Below are 19,948 nucleotides of genomic sequence, written 5' to 3' on the forward strand. Positions count from 1 at the left end.
AGCGAGGGTGTCAAAATGGTCCTTGATGGTTTTGGACTAAGAAGAATCTGTTTCGGCGAGACTTTGAGATCAGACTTGCCTAGAAATTGCATCAGGGGAGAGCAGAGGAAAGAAAGAGGAAGGATAGGCAGCTTGGAGGGGCTGTAGGGAGGTGCAGAGGTAGCAGAGAGAGAAACGGGAAGAGGAGTGGAGTGCGAGAGGGTGGACAGGATGTCCTGGGTTTTTATATATATGATATTTATAAGGTGCTTAATACCCAGTGGTTTCTAAGCACTGACCCAGGGATCAAACCTGTGATGCTCTGTCGTCTAGCTTCCGAGGTGAGCACGTTGCCGCCGATCTATCCTCTCGACCAATACTTTAATCTCATTGAGATGAAATGAGAAGCCAGGGCCGTGCAGAGGGCCGGGGGGGAAGGGGGAATAGGAGAAGTAGAGACTGCAGCAGGATTGGCCAGCTGCTTGCAGAGGTTAAGGTCAATGACAGTCTGGAGTTGATGGTTTCATAGAAGATGAAGTAGAAGATTCCTTCCTAGACAATGTTTTAGATGGCCTTGTCGATCAGGTTAAGCCTGCAGACTTTGCTTCTTTTGCTGGCTTTGCCAGCGAGGAACCGGTGGTTGACGTGTTTTGGCGTGGAATGTGGAAAAGTCTGCTTCGTAGTAGACTGTGATAAGGTCGGGGAGGAATTCTCACCTGACTGAGCTGATCTCGAGCTCAATGTTTATTTGGGGTTATGGAAAGAGCTTTGTGGGGGGCCGCTCCTTGTGGGACGATCTCGAGCGGTTGTCCGAGGCTTCCTTCGGTCTCTTCTCGCTTATGGCCTGGCCGTCGTACGATCTGTACCTCTTACTTGAGATCGTTTTGCTGGGCCGGCCTGCCCTGTCATAATGAGGCATGACTTTGTGCCGAATCAGAGGCCTCACCGGCATCCTCCAGCCAAGCGACGAGACAGCAATGAAAAGAGCTGAGAGTAGAACTTAAAAAAGCAAATAGTACCCTAATGGCTACAATGATGGTACAATGGGATGAAAAATGCTTGCATCCCTGGTGAAGCCGAAACAAACTATTAGATACCAAAAATATACCTGCTAAAAACAACGTAGGGTGCATTCAACCAGTAGATCCCACATACCAATGCTGTGAACATACACTTAGAGGAGAGGAAGTCTTTAAAACCCTAACGCAAATGCTTCGGGCCTACTGGAGGGAACATCTGAGTTGCAACCCCGATTACACCCATGACTAACAATGATCAGGGAATAGTTGGTTTGTGAGTCAAGGAGAAAGCAACACGTTATGTGGCTTCATGGTAGAGGTACAGTTAAAGACTTATGACCCAACAATAAGTTAATAAGTGAAAACCCTACACAGAAAAACATTTAAAACATCTCCCTCCGATTCTAAACCTTAAACCAAACCTTACTCTGCTTCCCTATGCTACTTCACTAGCCAAAATTGACAATACAGGTTTGTCGTACCAGCAAAAGCAATTATGTAAGATTAACAAGTTGCAAATAAGTGTGTAATGGGAAACTTCTATTTACCTGAGGGGTTCGAAGATGAAGTGGTACAAGCCCAGAGGGGGTATCAGCAAGTACATTAAAATGAGGTGTAGGTGGTGGACCCATGGCCATTGGTCTGCTCTCTACATCCACTTGGTAATTAACTAGACCCCACTGCTCCAGAAAAGCGTGCACTCTAAAAGGTAAAAATAAAAAAATTAAAAGAAGAAGCATATGAGCAAATGAAAACCAAAATCAAACTTAATGCTACTACAACATACAATGTGTAGTCTAGGCTAAGGAACAAGTTACTTACCTGTAACTATTGTTCTGCAGCATGGGTCTGGCATGGATTCATATGCTCATGAAAATTCCCAGTCAGGCCGGGAATCCTTGGTAAAAGAAAAAATAGTTTCACTTTCACTTACAAACTGTCTTTCTCCTATAAACCATTCATTATGCTCTGGGTCATACAGCCCCCAGCCAATGATTACCCTCTCTCTAGGCACTTCCTCCGGCAGCAATCTTCAGATTTGTTAAGCACATACAGTGGCAGTATGACCAAGAAGAGCAACAGTGGGGTAGGAGGGAGGGCTTGCATGTGAATCCATGCCAGACCCATGCTGGAGAACCACAGTTACAGGTAAGTAACTTGTTTTTTCTCCAGCATGGGGTCTTGCATGGATTCAAATGCTCATGAATAAAGAATACATAGCAGTAGATACACAACCACAGGAGGTGGCAAGGCGCAACAGAATAAAAAACTCTTACCTTCTCACCAGGCTCACCTTCAAGCAAACCGATTGCGTAGCACTGCTTGGCCGACACGGGACTCCTATCTGGAATCGATGTAGTAGAATCTTGTGAAGGTCTGCGTAGACCTCCACGTAACAGCCCTGCAGTTGTCCAGCAGCGGTAAACCAGACCGGAACGCCATCGTCGCAGCAATCACTCTGGTGCAATGGGGTCTCGAACGGCTGGGGACTCTCACAGCAGGGTGGCTATCCTTCAATGACAGCTAGCCTTCAAGTCTCGAAATGTTTGAACTTGTGCCTGTAGCACTTAAGAGTCCACAATGCTCTGGTAGTGGCAAGGAACTTCCTGCAGTCCGCCGGAAGCTCGTACCCTCCGAACTACAAGGCTGCAGCAGCTAGGCCTTCAGGTTCATTGATCCTGGGTCGTGGTGCATGATCGCGCCTCCTACTTTGGCGAACAAATCTGTGACCACTTGTAGATTGACTGGAGGCAACGTCGACAGGCTGAGAAGGTCCGGGTACCAAATTTGCCCCGGCCACACGGTCAACGAGGATCATCCAGCATTGGCACCGTTTGAGTTGACTGATTACTCGTAGTAGAGGCAACGGTGGGGAACATGTATCGGAACAGGGCTTCCCAATGGAAGGAGAAAGTGCCCCCCCCATACCCCCTGGATGGTGGAACCTGCTGGCAAACCTCTGGCACGTGGTGCTCATCACCGTCGCAAACAGATCGATCTGGGGTTTGCCCCCACCTGAGGAAAAGGTTGCCCACTTGATCCTGCAAAGCTCCCACACGTGGCAAGAGCACAGCTCCTTGGAGAGAGTCGGCAGTGTTCTAGACTCCTGCAAGGTGGAATGGAATGAGAAACATCCCCTGGGCGACAGCCAGTGCCACAAGTCCTGCGCCTCTCTGGAGTGTGCTGGGGATCTGGTGCCCCTCCTGCTTGCTGATGTAGAACATCGTGGTGGTATTGTCCACGAAGACCCTCACCACTTTTGCCCTTGAGGGACGGGAGGAACGTCTTGAGGGCACAGAACACTGCCCGCAGGTCCAGGCCATTGATGTGGAGATTTCTCTCCTCCGTCAGCCACAGTCCTCTGGCATGGAGAAGTCTGGTGTGGGCACCCCAGCCCTCCAGGGAAGCGTCTGTGGTGACCGTCACCTGGCATGGGGGGCTCGAAGTCTGTGCCTCCAGCGATGTTAGAGTCTACGCCCCACCACCTTATCGCTCAACGGAACTCCTCGTCGAGAACAATCCTGTCCGTGAAACTTCCGGACACTTGGAACCATCGGTCATCCAGAAATTCCTGGAGAGGCAGATCACAACATCATGCCGAGCAGAGACTTGATGGCTCGCACTATGGTGATCTTCAATGCCAACAGCCGTTGTACCTTGCCCAAAATTGCCACAATACTTCCCAAGGGGAGCCCCAGGAACAGAGTCCTGCAAAGGAATCAAGCAGGACTTTGGATAATTCATGGAGAATCCCAGATCTGTCAGCAGCCGGACGGTCCGTTAACAGGTACACATTAATCCCTTGCAGACTTGAGCTGCCACTGGTGCCAGGCACTTCGTCAACACCCTGGGCGCCGACATCAGTCTGAAGGGAAGGGCCTTGAATTGGTCGTGCTTTCCCTGTACGACGAAGCACAGAAACTGCTGATGCATCTCGTGAATGGCGACGTCGAAGTAAGCGTCATCCAGAGATGTTAGGAAGTCCCCTTCCTCCAGTTGGCTGAGCACGTGCTGCAATGTGACCATCCTGAATTGATGGGACTTTAGAAACTTTAGTCGCCGCAGGTCGAGAATGGGCCTCCAGCCCCCAATCATCTTTCCTACAAAGGTATCTGGAGTCAACTCCGGGTGCCCTGGAGTCGCTTTGGAACGTGCTTTATCGCCCCTTTTCTTAGCATGGCCCGTACCTCCTGCTGAGGTATGTGCTGCTCCTGCCGGGCCACCACTGGTATCCGTGGACACTTCTGCTGGAATTCTACAGTGTGGGCGAGAGCGTCCAGCACCCATCGGTTGGTGGCGATCATCCTTCACTCGCTGAAGATGACCGCCAGCCGGCCACCCATCAGGGCGCATGTGTGGGGGCCCTACATCCTGGAGGTTTCAATCCTGCTTCAGGGCCTGTGTGCCGCCTTGGGAGCGACAACGATGGCAGCCACCTCAAAGCCTTGAAATGACCTCTGTAGGCCTCCTGGGTCATGGAACAGGGGGAGTTGTTGTAAGAGGACGATCTGCTGATGAAACCCTTTGAATATCTTCCGGATTTGCTTCCTGAGGCACAAAAGGAAGGTCAGTTGTTACTGAAGCGTGCCTAGAACTACTTGTCAGTCTTGATGGCTTGCAACGACTCATCGACAGCCTTCCCAAAGAGATCAGTCGAACGGCATGGCCAGGACCCTCATCTGAACTTCCTGACAAAATCTGGTGGCTTTCAACCAGCCACGACGACTCACCGTTCCCCATCAGGCAGAACCCTGTGTCCTCGATGTCCAGGGCTACGGTGATGGCATGGTCCGATGCCAACTCGCCTTCCTGGAGAATCTGCAGAGCCTCGACTCGCTTGTCGCCAGGGAGGAATTCCAGCAGCAGGGCCATCTTGTGCCACAGGTCCCCTTCGTACCTGGCCAGGATCGCAAGCGCATTTGCCACCTTGACCGTTGTTACCGCTCAGCAAATCACCTTTCGGTCCATTTCGTCCAACTTCTTCCCCTCGCTGTCCGGGGGAACGGAGGCCGACTACGATAGATTGGAGGACTTCTTCCTCGCAGCCGTCGAGACAAGAGTCTGGGGAAGGCTGCGATCGCAGGCACTTTGGTGCAGACTCGGGCACCCGATACTTCTTTTCAAGCCGGTCTCTTTTCACCAGGGCTGAGGCTGGATTCTTCATCAGCCCCAGGCCCTCATCTGAAACGTTGTCTAGGAGAGGTACTGCCATAATAGTCTTCATCTTGGCCTCTCGGTGCTGGTACAGGAACCCTTAATTTTTGGTCTCTTCTGGCGTCAGCTGGAAGAGCTCCGACGCGCAGGCGACCATGGAGTGGAATAAAACCACTTAGTCCGCTCTCTGTGTCGGGGGACACGCCGCAGTCATCATATCTGCTGTCCCTGTATCCCTAGGGGGGAGGATGGTATGTGAGGCAGTTGATAGATTGCATAGGGTGCCGCTGCCTCGTTGCTGGCGGTGGGCTCAGCGCAAACAGGGCCAGTGGTGCCTTGGGCATCCTCTTCTGTATCTCCGACAACAGCGTGTGGACAGTGGACAGGATGTCCAGCGACATGTCTCTGGGAGGTGGAGAGGGGAGTATGCCTGATGGGCCCAGCGCCCAGGTCTTCTTAGTTGTCGGCTCTGCCACCACCGTCCCCATTGACGGGTTCAGTCATACTATTCAGCGTTTCTCCCGTCGTAGTCGTTCCCCACATTTCTGACCGTGTGAACTTACCCGGTGTTGGGCAAAGTTTGTATGGAGTACCCTCTGGGAACACTACAAACAACTCGGACTACAGGTATAGGAAACCCAACCTTTGGTATAAGCTTGTAGTACACAGTTTTGGTAGCCAGGCTTATCTCAAGAGGGATCAATGTGATCTGTAGTGGAGTTCGAGATTTACAAGTATTCAAATACACTCTTACACTCAAGGTTTCTTGAATAAACAATTATTAATTTACCAGTCAGTTAGCAATATAACAGTAACACTCAAATACACTTCATGAAATACACACTCTTAATACCTCTAAATCAGAAGATACCCTTTTTGGGATGGCCCACAGACACTACCTACACCCTCAGGTGACTTCAATTGCTAGGGTGCTGGGGACATTAATATATCACTGTTGCATTTAGAATCATGGAGTAAGATGTCAAAGTAAAAGATTTAGAACATACAAGACACCACAACTATTCTTAAGCAGGCAAATACTTTTGGATCCCCCCCAGAAAGAGTCATTAAATACAATAAGCTAAGCCAAAGTAAATGGGCAAAAGTCTAATATGGGATAAAGCGCCTCTGGTAGGTAAATGGAAGTCTTTGCACAATGTTTTAGAAGTCTTTGAAGAAAAGAAGAATCAAATGTTTGACCACAAGCTGATTAGACTTGTGAGTAGAAGATGATGGAACTATACAACAAGAGGTAAGTTCTTTTAGACTTTGTACAGTACTTTTAAAGATACCTTCATCTTGTTTGTCTATCTTCTGCTGTAACCTCCTCTAAGTCTCCAGCACCCAGTTACCACAGGGTTCGGCGCGCGGTACAAATAAACTAAACTAAAAATGAAGAAAAGATGCAATAGATGACTCCTGTTCCTGTGCAGCTCTGCAGGTCTCACTGTTCCTGGGCCTCAGTTTTGGGGACAAGAGGAAGGACGCCGGGGACTCCTGCAATGCACTGGGACGGTAAAGAAATTGCAACCACTAAGCTTCACTTTCAGTGGCTGTTCAGTATTTCAGCTACTCACATTTATCGCAAATGGCAACACTGCAGTTCCTGGCTGTCGAGATGGACTTTTCTTGCTTCTGGGATCCCGCACTCTGTTGAGGGGGCTCAGGCTCTGTCAGTCCAGCTTCCGGGGAGTCCAGAGGATCTTCCTGGAGCTCTTAGCCAGTTTACAAGTAACACACAATCTGGTGTTCCTCTCCCTGGCTATACGGTGTCCAGCAGCAACTCTGGAAATTCAACCAGCTCCGAGATGGATGTCGAGGTGGCTTACTTTGGAGTTGATTGGTCCCACCAACTAAAGGGGAGAATTAATCCTTGCAGGAGCTTCTCGGTCGATGCAAACTTGGCGTTTCGGCACTGCAGCAGGGCTTCACGGGGCAAAACAACAGAGTTACAGCAGGCATCCTCTTCAAGTTCTTCTTCGGTTGTTTTGCCAACCGGTGACAATGGGTGACACAGCCGGAGAGCCACCTGGAAATGGAAGCCTTGGAGAGAACCTTCCCATGATTCACAGGGCCAAAGATCACAAAAAGTTGCGATGTCTTCCGAAAACTCTTCGTGCAGTCCACATAGAACTTCAGCGTTCTAGCCACATCATGTGAGTGCAAAGTCCTCTCAGCCGGCAACAAAGGCGTTGGGAAGAATACAGGTAACACAAAGGGCTCATTTAGATGAAAGTCCGACAGCACCTTGGCCATGAAGGAGGGGTGCAGTGCGTCTAACACCACCCTCATCTCTTGGAATGTCAAATAAGGTGGTTTACAAGAGAGAGGGCTTGGATCTCTCCCACTCGTCGTGTGGAGGTGATGGCCAAAAGAAAAGCTGTTTTCCACGACAAAAACTTCAGTGGTGCCGAATGCATAGGCTTGAACGGGGGACCCATGAGCCTAGTAAGCACCACATTGAGCTCCCGGGCCGGAGTCTTTACCGGCGGAAACGAGCAAAATAGTCCTTTGACGAACTCCTTGCCCAAACGATGCAACCATAAGGATGATCGTCCCGGAGATCTGGTGTAGAGGGAAATAGCTGCCACATGAACTTTGATGGAAGCATGGGCCAGTACTGCCTTGGCCAACAACAACAAATACGGGAGTACCTGCAGAGCAGCGACTCAGAGGGTCGTTCTCCTGAGAAAGGCATCAAACGGCGAACCTCTTCCACTTCTGCCCGTAGCATTTGAGAGTAGATGAAGCTCTGGCCTTGGCAACCACCCCATAGCATTTGAGAGTAGATGAAGCTCTGGCCTTGGCAACCACCTCCTTACAATTGGCTGAGAGATCGTAGCGCCCAAACTCTAGTGCTGCAGGCACCAGGCCTTCAGGTTCTGAAATCCTGGGACGTGGTGAAGAATCACACCTCCTTCCCTGGCGAGAAGATCTGTGCCCGCTGGAAGCTTGACTGGAGGGGACACTGACATGTTTAGAAGGTCTGGGTACCATGTCTGTCTCTGCCACGCTGGTGCGGTGAGGATCATTGTTAGGCAGAATCCTGTGCAGTGCCCTTAGGGACCACTACACACAATTAAGACTACAGGTGGTAATACAAGTTTTACCTTTGGTACAAGCCCGTACTACTATGTTAAAGTGGTAGCAGTAGTGACGCAGCCAGGCTTATCTCAAGAGTATATGAGCAGTAGCAGAGATTACACAAAGGAACCACAATTACTCTGACTCAAGCAAACACTGACTCAAGGTTTCAGGTAAAAAATGATGAGTACATTTATTTTTAAACCATCTGTTATAAACACAACACTTCTATTAAATTCAAAACCACACGTAAAATACACTACAACCAACCAATTCACTTTGTACGGTATAAAACAAGGTAAGTACCCTGTGTTTCAATGGACTGGTGTTATGAAACAAGACACGCTACCGTGAATCCGATTGCGATCACTTTTTGACAGTTTGGTCTATTAAATGAACACGTATCCGTGACAAGAAATGCTACCGGGGCAAAAACATTTAGCACCTGAGATACCCAGAGAGAGTTGGGGGTAAAAATCTTAAGCAATAAATTAGTTAGGCAGACAGAACCGAAGAACACTCTCAGGAATTCAAGAGTCAAAGGGCCGGAGCCAGTGTCAAGTGGAACCGAGTTCCTGTTGTCGTGGATCACACAGTCGGACAGTTCACAATTCAACGTAGCCAAGAGTACTTTGATATTGTCAATGTTCGGAAGCAAAAGTTATAAGAAGGAGGGAAGATTAAGGACAAGCCTTAAGGAAGAGAAAAAGGGATTCACGCAAATTCCTCAAGCAGGACACAGTACCTTTCTCAAATGATTAAGCTGGTGCCAAGGCAGTTGTTCCTGTTAGTTTCCTACAGACCCACGATTCCTGGAGCTTCGGCACGAAGGACAATGAGGAGGTCTGCACCATGCAGGGATGAGGCCGGCAGCAGCAACGATGAATAAAAGGTGTGCTCCTTAAAAGAACAGGAGAGGCTCTTCAGGTGGCTATCCGGACCACTACAGCAATGTGCAGCGATTTCGACCACAAAGGGATTCCTCTGACTCAAGATGAGCTGGTTATCCCCACCAGACTCAAGGGAAGACGACTCCAGACTGGATCTTCTCTTATTCGTTTAAGGGTAGATAGCTCAGGCCTGCAGCAGGGCTTCACCGGTACTGGATAGTTGCAGCAGTCGACCTCTCCTCTGCTTCTCTTCGGTTCCTTGTAGTTCCAGTGGCGACTGACTTCCAGCTCAAGAGTCCTGCCTTTTATGCGAAAATCCCCCATTCACACAGCCTGGCTGTCAATCATGCAGCAGGGGGGGGAGGGGTTGTCCGGCCCGGACAACCACCTCAGCCAATCATGGCAAAGTGCGACTTGGGTGTCCTAGGATACCCTGTCCAGGGGGTGACCACACCCCTCCCTCACATTCAGCCCACCTAGACACCCAAGCGCCTAGAGGAGGGCTTCTTGGCAAAGAAGGCAAACCTGGTTTGCCACGCAAAGTAAAACACAAGAAGGATTTTAACAAAAAGAAATGGCGAATTAACCCGACCGGAGCCAAAAGAAAGTATTCGGTCAAGTGGGTTTAAGTTCGAGGCTAATATGATAGCCTAAAACAATACCACGTTTATCTAGTATAATCGCGGTAGAAAAGTTAGGGTAGATACCACTGCCACCAGCCAAGTCTAAATGTTCAAAGAGCGAAACAATGCTCTAGGAGGTACAGATAAAAAGGGCTAATCAACCCTTTCCAGTACTCCATGTAAGATGGGGTGTACTGGATATGTGGTTAAATGACTAAAGTTAATGGCAACTGGAGGACAGTAGTCAGCCTCAGAAATGGAGTCGGTGGGAAGTCTAAAAGACAACCTTGTGTCACTGCACTGAAGGTGCAGTGTAACACACAAAAGAAGGGGGCTACTGAAGTGGTGTACTCCAGAGTCCACAATCACAAAAACAGATGAAATACACATGGCAAAACACAGATAAGAGTGGAGAAAATGGGTACACTCTTACTAAGTGGAAAAAACAAACTCCAGAAATCCAGCAAAGCTGCTGGAGGACTCACTAGGTAAAGGAAATTAGCCATAGAATGAGAATTCTCCCTAACAATCATCCTGCACCAGGACCGTCTGAGTTGACTGACTACTCGAAGAAGCAACAGCAACGGAGGGAATGCATACAGAAACAGGCCATCCCAGGGGAAAGAATGCGTTCCCCTGATGCTCCCTGGCTGGGGAAACGTGCTGGCGAACCTCTGGCAATTGGTGTTCGTCACTGTCGCAAACAAATTGATCTGGGGATTGTCCCATCTGCGCAACAGGTGATCCACTTTCTCCTGCCGAAGTTCCCACTCATGGCAAAAGCGCAGCTCCCTGCTGAGAGAGTCGGCGATGGTGTTCTTCACTCCTTCTAGATGAAACGGGATGAGGAACATCCCCAGGGCTACAGCCCAGTGCCAAAGTGATAGAAGGAAGGCCTTGAGGGTCCAAAACACTGCCCGCAGCGCCAACACGTTGATGTGCAACGACTCCAGTAGCCACAGGTCACTTGCATGAAGACTTCGGGAATGCACTCCCCATCCTTCCAGGGAGGCGTCCGTCGTGACCGTCTCCTGATAAGAGGGGTCTGGAAATCCACGCCTGCGGACCGATGTGCGCACACTCCCCACCACTATCGCTTGACGGAAACTCTTGTCGAGTGTGATCTTGTCCTCGAAGCTCCCCGCCCCTTGTATCCAGCGGGCATCGAGGAACTCCTGCAGCAGACGCATCCGTAGCCTGCACAGCCGAATGAGGTATATGCATGACATCATGCCGAGTAGTGACTTTATGGGCCTTACCCTTGAGACATTCAGGGCCAGCAGCCGTTGTACCTTGCCCAAGAGGGCCGCGATCCTCTCCTCCGACAGAGACGCCAGGCACAACACGGTTGAGTCGGGCTCCCAGAAACAGTGCGTCCTGCGATGGAGTCAAGCAGGACTTTACAAAGTTTATAGAGAACCCCAGGTCTGTCAAGAATTTGACTGTCTTCTTTGTGTGGTTGACAGCAATGTCCTTTGAGTTTGCCCAGGATGAGCCAGTCGTCCAGGTATGGGTAAACGTGGATCCCTCGCAGACGCAGCTGCGCCGCCACCAGGGCCAGGCACTTGGTGGCACCAACTTCAACCCGAAGGGAAAGGCCTTGAACTAGTAATGTTGTCCCTGAACCACGAACCGTAGGTACTTGCAGTGTCCCTTCTGCTTGGGGAGGTAAAAATAGGCATCTTCCAAGTCCAGCGACAATAGAAAATGCCTCTCTTCAAGCTGTCCTAGCACGTGCTGAAGGGTCACCATCTGAAACTTTTGGGATTTTATGTACTTGTTTAGACGGCGAAGGTCCAGAAGGGCCCTGCAACCTCCGGTCTTCTTCCTGACGAAGTAACAAGAGTACACTTGGAGCCCCAGAGCCTCTTCAGAACGAGCTCGATCGCCCCATTTTTTAACATGGACCATACCTCCAGCAGCAGCTGAGGGACATGGTTTTCCTGAGGGGCCACTGGTGGGATACTTGGACACTTCCGTTGGAACTCTAGGGTGTGTCCGTGGGCGAGAGCAACTAGCACCCAACAGTCTGTGGAGATGGTCTTCCACACGCTGACAAAGCTCACCAGCCAGCCAGCCAGCCAGCAGGGTACACAGGTGGGGCCCGACTCCACGGCCGGATCAATCTTGTTTCAACGTCGAAGCTCCGCCTTGGGGACCTTGGCGGAGATTACGTCTACCTCCCGACTTGGCACAGCCCCTGTAGGTCTCCTGGGCCAATGAGCTGTAGGGCTGACGGTAGGACAGGACACCTCCTGTGAATTCTTTGGCGGAACTTTGGGATTTCCCTCCAGAAGTCTCCGAAAGGACGGCCGTCGTTGCTGAAGCGTGCCCAGGGCACGAGCCGTCTCAGTGTCCGCTTTGATGGCACGAAGAGACTCGCCCACAGTCTTTCCAAACAAATTGTCCCCGAAGGGCATGTCCAACACCACTGACTGAACATCCTGGCGGAAATTCGTGGCCCTAAGCCAGCCTCGCCGACGAAGGCAAACACTGTTGCCCATTTGGCAGAATCCTGTGTTGGCAATGTCCGTGGCCACTGTACTGGCGTGGTAGGAAGCCACCTCGCCTTCCTGTAGAATCTCCAACCCCTCAGCCCGCTTACAGTCGGGAAGGAAGTCCAGGAGGGGGCGGGGGGGCCATCCAGACCCAAAGTTCGCTGTCGTAATGCGCCGCGATGGCGAGGCAGTTAGCGGCCAAGATGGTCATTGCCGCCAACAAGATCGGTCTTCACCCCATGGCACCCAACTTCTTCCCCTCACTGAATGGGATGGGGGGGTGTGGAACGGGTTTGGCCAACGAGGATAAGCCTGAAGACGACTTCTTGGCTGCTGCTGAAACCACAGTCTGGAGACGGCAGGGACCGTAAGCAATTAAGGCCTAGTCTCGCACTCCATTTCTTCTTCTTCTTCTTCTTCTTCTTCTTGTAGCGATCCCTCTTCGCCAGAGCCGATGAAGCGTTCTTCATGAGGGACTAACCCTTGTCCCAAATGTCATCCAATAACAGGATCGAAAGTACGGTCTTCCTCTTCGCCTCACGGTGCAGTAAAGGAAACCCTCTTTCTTCTTATTCTCCTCTGGGACGAGCTGGAACAGCTCTGAGGCCTGGAGATCATGGCGTGGAACGAGCCACAATCTCGTCGGGCAGTGAAGATCTGCCCGGTGGAGACGAGAGATCTGCCTGCCGCCGTCATCATCCGTGCCAGTGCCCGTTGTCACCGTGTTCCGGTTCCGTGTCATCCCTCAGTGGGGGAGAGGGAGGCGAGGGGTGAAAGGGCAGAGGGGGTGAACTCTCCTCCCTTTGGGTGGAGGTGGTGGTTCATCCAATGGACTCGGGGCCTGTTGGCACAAGAGGCATCCTTGTTCGAATTTCCGAGTACAGGGTATGCAGAGCCGTAAGAATGTCCACCGATATGTCTCCAGGCGGCTGCTGGTGTGGAGGAGAAAGGGGACCGGGGCGTTTGCGGCTTAGGCTGATCCGCTCTTTCGTCACCGTCCTGTTGCTCCTAGTCAGTCTCCTTGTCGTCGTAGTTGCCCTCGTCGGGATCCTCCCCATAGGGCCTGCTCTCAACGCATCTTCCCTCCTGTAGGACCGGGAGGCTGGCGAGCTCTACCTCTGAGGAAAGGTCCATGCCCTGGAGGACTACCGTGCACCCCACTCCCTTCTCTGTGACCAGGGGAGACTGTTTTGGTGAAATGATGGGCTTCACCTTCTCCGGAGACTTTTCGATGGGCTAGAAAGAGGACTCCCTCCTGGCAGGCAGGGATACCATCGACATAGGGGCCGTGCCCTGCGAATCCGCCCCGGCGGCCATCACGAAGGACGCTGCTACTACATGGATGAAAGTGTGGGCCTTCGTCTGATGCACCTAGGCCTTCATGGTCCTGGCAGGTCTGCGGCCTTCACCTTAGGGGGAGGGTCGGAGCCCCGCTCCCCCTTTGCCTTCTCCATCGGGCCGGGCTGGGTCTTCAACAGCTTACCCGGATGGTCCGACTTACTCTTCCTTGAAGAACTTGAGCGTTGGCTCATGGTCGAACGTGCTTGAGACGCTGAACTCACCCTGGCCGCCAAGGAGCCCATCGCAACGGCAGTGGACTCATCGTGCTTAGCCTTATGTTTGGGCACCGTGGGAGGGGAACCCTCAAAGGTCTTAGAAGACCACTCAGCTTTCTTCTTCTGGACAGGGGAGACATGCTGCCGGGACTCACCCAGAGCAGGGGCCTTGGCCTGCAGCCACTCGTTGAGGCGCTTGCGTCGGTCAGCCCGTGTGCGCGGCACCATGTCCCGACAAGCCACGCAGTCATCTTCCACGTGCGACTGGTCTGAATGCAGGCAGAGGCACAGGAAATGTCTATCATCCGAAAAGATGTTCCATAGGTTCAAGCCAAGGCAAACCTTGAAGAGAGGGGCCGAGTCCATCTCTGCCATGACACGCGGTGTAGGCCTCGAAGAAGCTTCTGGAATCCTCCAAGAATAAACTCGACGAAAATCCACCCTTGAGTGGCACTGAAAAAAAAAAAATCAGAAAACGGGTCCCCGTTAATCAGAAGGTTAACCGGTGAGCTTGAGGCTCGATTGACCGAAAAAAATTGAGAAACTCTGGGGGTGAAAAAAAAATGTAAAAAATAAAATCACAAAACGCAGTAGAAGCTTTAGAGCTATAGCATGAAGACTCATAACACTTGAACGTGTGGTAAAAATCTGAAGATAGCTGCCAGAGTAGTGGCTTAGGTAGAGGGCAGTCATTGGCTGGGGGCAGTATGACCCAGAAACCAGTGATTGGTTGTTAGGAGAAAGAATGTTCAGAAGTGAAACAAACTGATTTCTTCTTTACTGAGGATTCCCAGCCGGATGCCCGGGAATATTCATGAGCATGTGGTCCCATGCCAGACCCCATGCTGGAGAAGTGTTGTAAATCCTGATAAATACTGCAAACCTGGAAGCTCAAAAAAAGTCGACCACTGGAACCGAAACCTAAGAGGAAGATGAAGGAAACGCAGCTGAAACGATTTCCAGCGACCAGAGAGCCTGCTGTGTAACCAGAGCCTGCTCTAGCCCTTCCTTCCAATCGACCTGGGGACTCCAAAAACGAGGACCCAGAGCCTTGTGAGACCCACTAGACTCAAGAAGACCTGCATTGTGAGCCATCCCACGCATTGCTGCAACCTTGCGTTGCTGCAATACCCCAATACCCTGGGACCTCGAGCCACTGTGCGGTGCACGGTCTTCCGAATTCTGAATCTCGCTGAAACCTCGTGGGCATCCTGGTGGATTTCCAGAGACACGAATCAAGTCCAAAAAGTCCTCTCAGAGTGCTGGACCTGTGTAATGACAAGAATTCAACCACGATTTTCTGTCTTCTGTGCTCCTTGAAAAGGCACCAAATCCGCAGAACCGCATTCAGCCACAGGGGAAACCTTGCCTAGAGCCTTCTTCATCGATCCCTGCTGCAAAGTCCCTTCTGGGGTCTTGTTTTCAGTCTCCACGTCAAGGAAACCACTGACCGGGTATTTGGCTGCAGACCCTGAAGTTCTCCTGCTGCAAAATCTTCTTCAACGCCGAGGCACTGTGTTGGCTTGGGTATGTACTTACCTTAAACCTGTTAGGATTTCTGTGTAGCTGTGGGTTGTTTTCTGTGATGGGGAGGCCTCTCATCCAGTGCACAAAAGTCCCCCTGTTAGGGTGTCTTCTGCGAAGCCCCTGGACCCTCTTCTAACCCTAGAAATAAAGTACTTACCTGTTTGCCCAGTTTTCCTAAGGAACTCTGACTTTCGCTACTAAAGAACACCTTCTGCCACTACCTGTTGATCACTAGTCCTAGTGACCCCCCCCCGCCTTTTCCCCCCCTTCTGCCACTGGGAACTCTCATGCTCCAAGAATAAGCAAAAGACTTTCAAGGGATTAGGTCTTTTGCCTAGAAAAGAAAATAAGTGTTTAAAAGTAACTTATTTGTAAAGAGTTGGTTGGTAACTGCAATTCTAAGAGTGAACAGTTACAAAGATCCTTACTTATCTTGAATGTGTGATGCACTATTCTCTAAAGTATGGTTAACATCTTTTCTTCCTTAGTAACTGTTTTGCCAGTCTAATAGAAAGTAGATGTGAAGGTATTTTACTCTCCTGTGATTACTTTTGTAAAGAGGCACAACCTAATGTGTTAACGGTTTCACCAGTTTATATCGGCAGGGTAATTTTACGAGTGTCCCACAACTGGGTTTTGCTTCCCCCGACTTGCTGCTAGCCTGTCCAGAATAAGTCTGCATTAGGTTGTTGCCTACCTAGAATAACTGAGTCATTCAGTAAAGTGTGACATTGGGTTTTACTTTCCCCTTCATTGTGAGGTTAAAAAAGTATGTGGGTTTTACTTACCTTGTGTTAGCTGTGTGCCATCCAAAAATAAGTTACAAGAGTTACTGCTTACCTCAATATGAGGTTCGCCGATTTCAAAAGCACCTGTGATAGTATATTACATCCTTAGGTTTTACTCACCTGGTATAACTTATCACAAAAGTAGTTACAGGTTTGTACTACACCTACAATAAGTGTTCCACTATTCACCAAAAGTATATTGTAAAGTTGACTGATTAAGTGATTTGTACTGAGAATCATTGGTATCCAGCCACAGCCTCGAATACATAGCTTCTAATGCTAAAGCCTCGAAAAAAAATGCATTGAAAAATACATTTTTTGTAGGTAAAGTTTTTTTAAAAATTAAAATGGGTTTCAAGGGGTACAAAAACAGGTGGGGGTGAGGGACTCCCCCTAGAAAAAAAGGGGAAAAATAATTTGAGGCTTTTGCCTTCGATGCTTTGCAATCGAGGCCATCACTATAAACCGAATCAATATACAACTGGAAGGGTCTACTGCCCTTGCATTACTGAATGTAATTGTAAAAAGTAACCATTGGTTTTTATTCCCCAAGAATAGGCTTGACCTATACTGAATGTGTACGAAAAGGTTTTGACTTCCCTAGAACTACTTTAATGTACTTTAATCTATACTTGGGTCTGTGTACTTTCAAGTATAGTGTTGTGTTTTTATACTGTGATTTCATATAATGTTTTAGTGCTTACATACCCCTAGATTTATCTGGGCCTACCTGTATTTACATAAATCCTTTATTTTTACAATACAAAGTGTTTGTGTTTCTTTGGACCATTTGTATTACAATTTCATTTGTACTGATTCTTCAGCCCCCTCTACCTCCTAAAATAAGCCTGGCTGCTTTGTCTACGCTACCATGATCTCAGGTGGTACAGCCTTTTACTAAGAGTGGAGTCTTATACTGCATCAGTTGAATGGTTTTACTAAGCCCTTAGTTGGACTTCAGAAAAACTGTGCTAACAGGCCGACACTAGTGCTAGGCACTTCATGAACACCCTGGGAGCAGACATTAGGCCGAAATTATAAGTTACTCACCGTAGTGACTAACGGTCCCCTTCCTCCATACTGTGTGGGCGTCCCTTCCTAGGGACGGGACACGAAACCCTTTTCACCAGAAAAACCTTCCCCTTTAAATTTAGAGGCGCATGAGCGTGCGGCCCTGGGAGCATGCGCTACCCTGACTCCGCCCACCGGTGTCACTCCTCAGTCTCCTTTCACGCGTCATCAATTGTTAGGGAGAATTCTCAGAAATGTGCTAATTTCTCACTACTTTAGAGATCCCCAGCACTTATACTTGACTCTAGGACTTTAACCTGGAGAGAGTAATTTTCTTTGATTTAACAGTGTTTCTTTTGGTTGTGGAGTCTGACAAACTCCATAGGCATCATCTTTACATTGTGACACACAGCACCTTCAGTGCAGTGGCACAGGCAAGTCTTAGATTTCTCAAAATATTTAATTACTTTCTCTTTGATAAAACTACTGTTTCCAAGAGCAGTACAGTGAAATTGACTTTACTTACAATTTGTAACTTTCTAGACCCAGCACACACTATCTTACAATAGGTTGCTGGAGAGGTTACTTAGGATACCCTTTGTCTAGTTTCTCATGTAACATTTTTATGGCTGGTGGCAGTGGTTTACATTTTACTACCATTGTGAGTTTTTAGCATGGGCTGCGTTCACAGCTGCAGTAAAGCATTCGTGGGTGCCCATTTTGTCAAAATGGCCCAGGTCTCCGTTCTTTGCCATTTCTTGTTGGAAAAGTCCTTCTTGAGATTTACCCTGCACACCAAACCAGGTTTGGTCCCTTTGTTTTGTCTTTGGCGGGATTCACGAGTGAATCCCGCCTCTGGCTCCAGTATGTCTGGCAGGGGCAGGAAGTGAGGGAGGTGCCTGAAACTTCCTGTGCTTAATCCCCTTACAGGAATGCACCCATAGGTGATTTGCGGGCTGGCTGTCGGCAAGGACAGCCACCCTGCCGTGTGATTGCCAGCTAGGCTGAGATGAATGGGAGAAACCTGCATAAAAGGCAAAGCTTTTTCCTGATGCTGTGCTGAAGCTCTGAATTCGCCTCGACTAGAGAAGCCCTGCAAGGACGACTTCTTCCCTTGAGTTGGTGGGATCAATCAACTCCAAAGTGAACTCGTTTGGACATCCTGTCAAAGCTGGCAGTACTTCCACTGCTGCTGATTCTGGAAACGAAGTGCCAGGGAGAGGAACACCAAACGGAGTGCATCACTTTTGAGTCGGACCCGAGCTTGTGGAAGATCCTTCGGACTCCCAGTAAGCAGGACTGACCAAGCCTGAGCCACCTCAATAGAGAGCTGAACCCCAGATGCGAGGAAAGTTCAGAGTGGTATCAGAGTCTGCGGTGTTGCTATTTGTTAAGACGCGAGCAGATGAAACCGCGAAGTGCCGCCGAATAGAAATTTGGCCTTTTCTGCCGCTGACCGTCCCATTGCAGTGTAGGAGTCCTCAGACGTCCTCCCTCTTGTCTCCACGACGGAGGCCCAGGAACAACAGGATCTACAGAGCTGCACAGGAACAGAAGCAACCAAAAGGTACCGAAAAGTTTGAGAGAATTTAGCTCTTGTTGTAGCCTTACTCTATCTCAGTTGAGACTTGTATTGGTTGCTTCTGTAGAGTTGCTTGCTTCTTCTACCTCTCACAAGCCTCCCAGCTTGTGACCCTACTTTGATTCTACTTTTTCTACAAAGACTTTTAAAACATTGTGTAAGACCTATGCTTACCTGCAAGAATTGCTTCAGCTCACCTAGACTTTTGTCCAATTGACATTGGCTGGCCTGGCTCCCTGAATGACTCTTCTCTCCTCCAATTGTGTGTTTTACCTTCCTTCTAGGAAAGAGTTAACTTACTTTGCATTGGGGGGTTCAAAAGTACTTACCTGCTTAGGAAAATGTGTGATCTCTTGTTTTATTCTTAAACCCTTTTCTTCGACACCAACTTCAGTATTGCTCTAAATGTACCAGTGATATGACAATGCATTACTTACCGTAAAAGCATTTCTGATGGTTGTACCTGCTTAGATTCACATGCTGTGCATAGGTCCGACATCCAGTGGTCACTGCGGAGTATTGCATTTTGTTTTTCGTAGTCGAAAAGGGGACGTCGACAATGCGTGTCTGTAACACTATCCCTATAGTGACGTGCGTTGTACCCACAATCCCTCACGCGTCGAGGTCCCTCTGTTTGTATTTTTCTGCCCTGAGGGAGCCTTCTAGACGTGAGTGAGTACAGAAAAGAGAGAAATATAGTAGAGGATGTCTATGTTCCTTCCATCCGAGCGGGGAGGAAGGGCGGGCGCATGTGAATCTAAGCAGATACAACCATCAGAAATGCTTTTACGGTAAGTAATGCATGGTCTTCTAATGTTTGTTAATCTGCTTAGAATCACATGCTGTGCATAGACTACCGAGCAGTACCCGGAGTTGGCGGTGGGTTATGAGAAGGAACAGTAGAGAAAAGATGTCTTAATACTGCCTGTCCCACCTGGGAGCCAGATCTAGAGTGTGCATCTAGACAGTAGTGTTTTGTAAAGGTGTGCACAGAACTCCAGGTAGCCGCTTTGCAGATGGACTCAAGGGGAACATTTGCAATGAATGCTATGGAAGCCCCCGTGCCTCGAGTGGAATGTGCTCTTGGCTTGAAGGGTAGTTCTCTCTTAGCAAGAGAGAAACAGAGAGTAATGCATTGTACAATTCATCTAGATATAGTGGACTTAGAGACTGCATCTCCTTCTCTTCCTGCTGCCACCGAGACAAAGAACTGATTAATCTTTCTCAGTGATCTGG

At 49.4% G+C, this 19,948-nt stretch overlaps 1 protein-coding gene across 2 annotated transcripts in view; it reads right to left on the reverse strand.

The window, feature by feature from the left end:
- Positions 1–19,948, reverse strand: part of SMARCC1 (SWI/SNF related BAF chromatin remodeling complex subunit C1) — a 1,286,593-nt gene that overhangs the window by 481,906 nt on the left and 784,739 nt on the right. For both annotated transcript variants that reach the window (XM_069645843.1, XM_069645841.1), the window contains exon 17: positions 1,547–1,700. In XM_069645843.1, the coding sequence (XP_069501944.1) occupies positions 1,547–1,700 (154 nt within the window). The remainder of the gene's footprint in view (positions 1–1,546; positions 1,701–19,948) is intronic.

This window comes from Ambystoma mexicanum, chromosome 2p (assembly GCF_040938575.1).
Source record: "Ambystoma mexicanum isolate Mex_15411 chromosome 2p, UKY_AmexF1_1, whole genome shotgun sequence".
Taxonomy (NCBI): Eukaryota; Metazoa; Chordata; class Amphibia; order Caudata; family Ambystomatidae; genus Ambystoma; species Ambystoma mexicanum.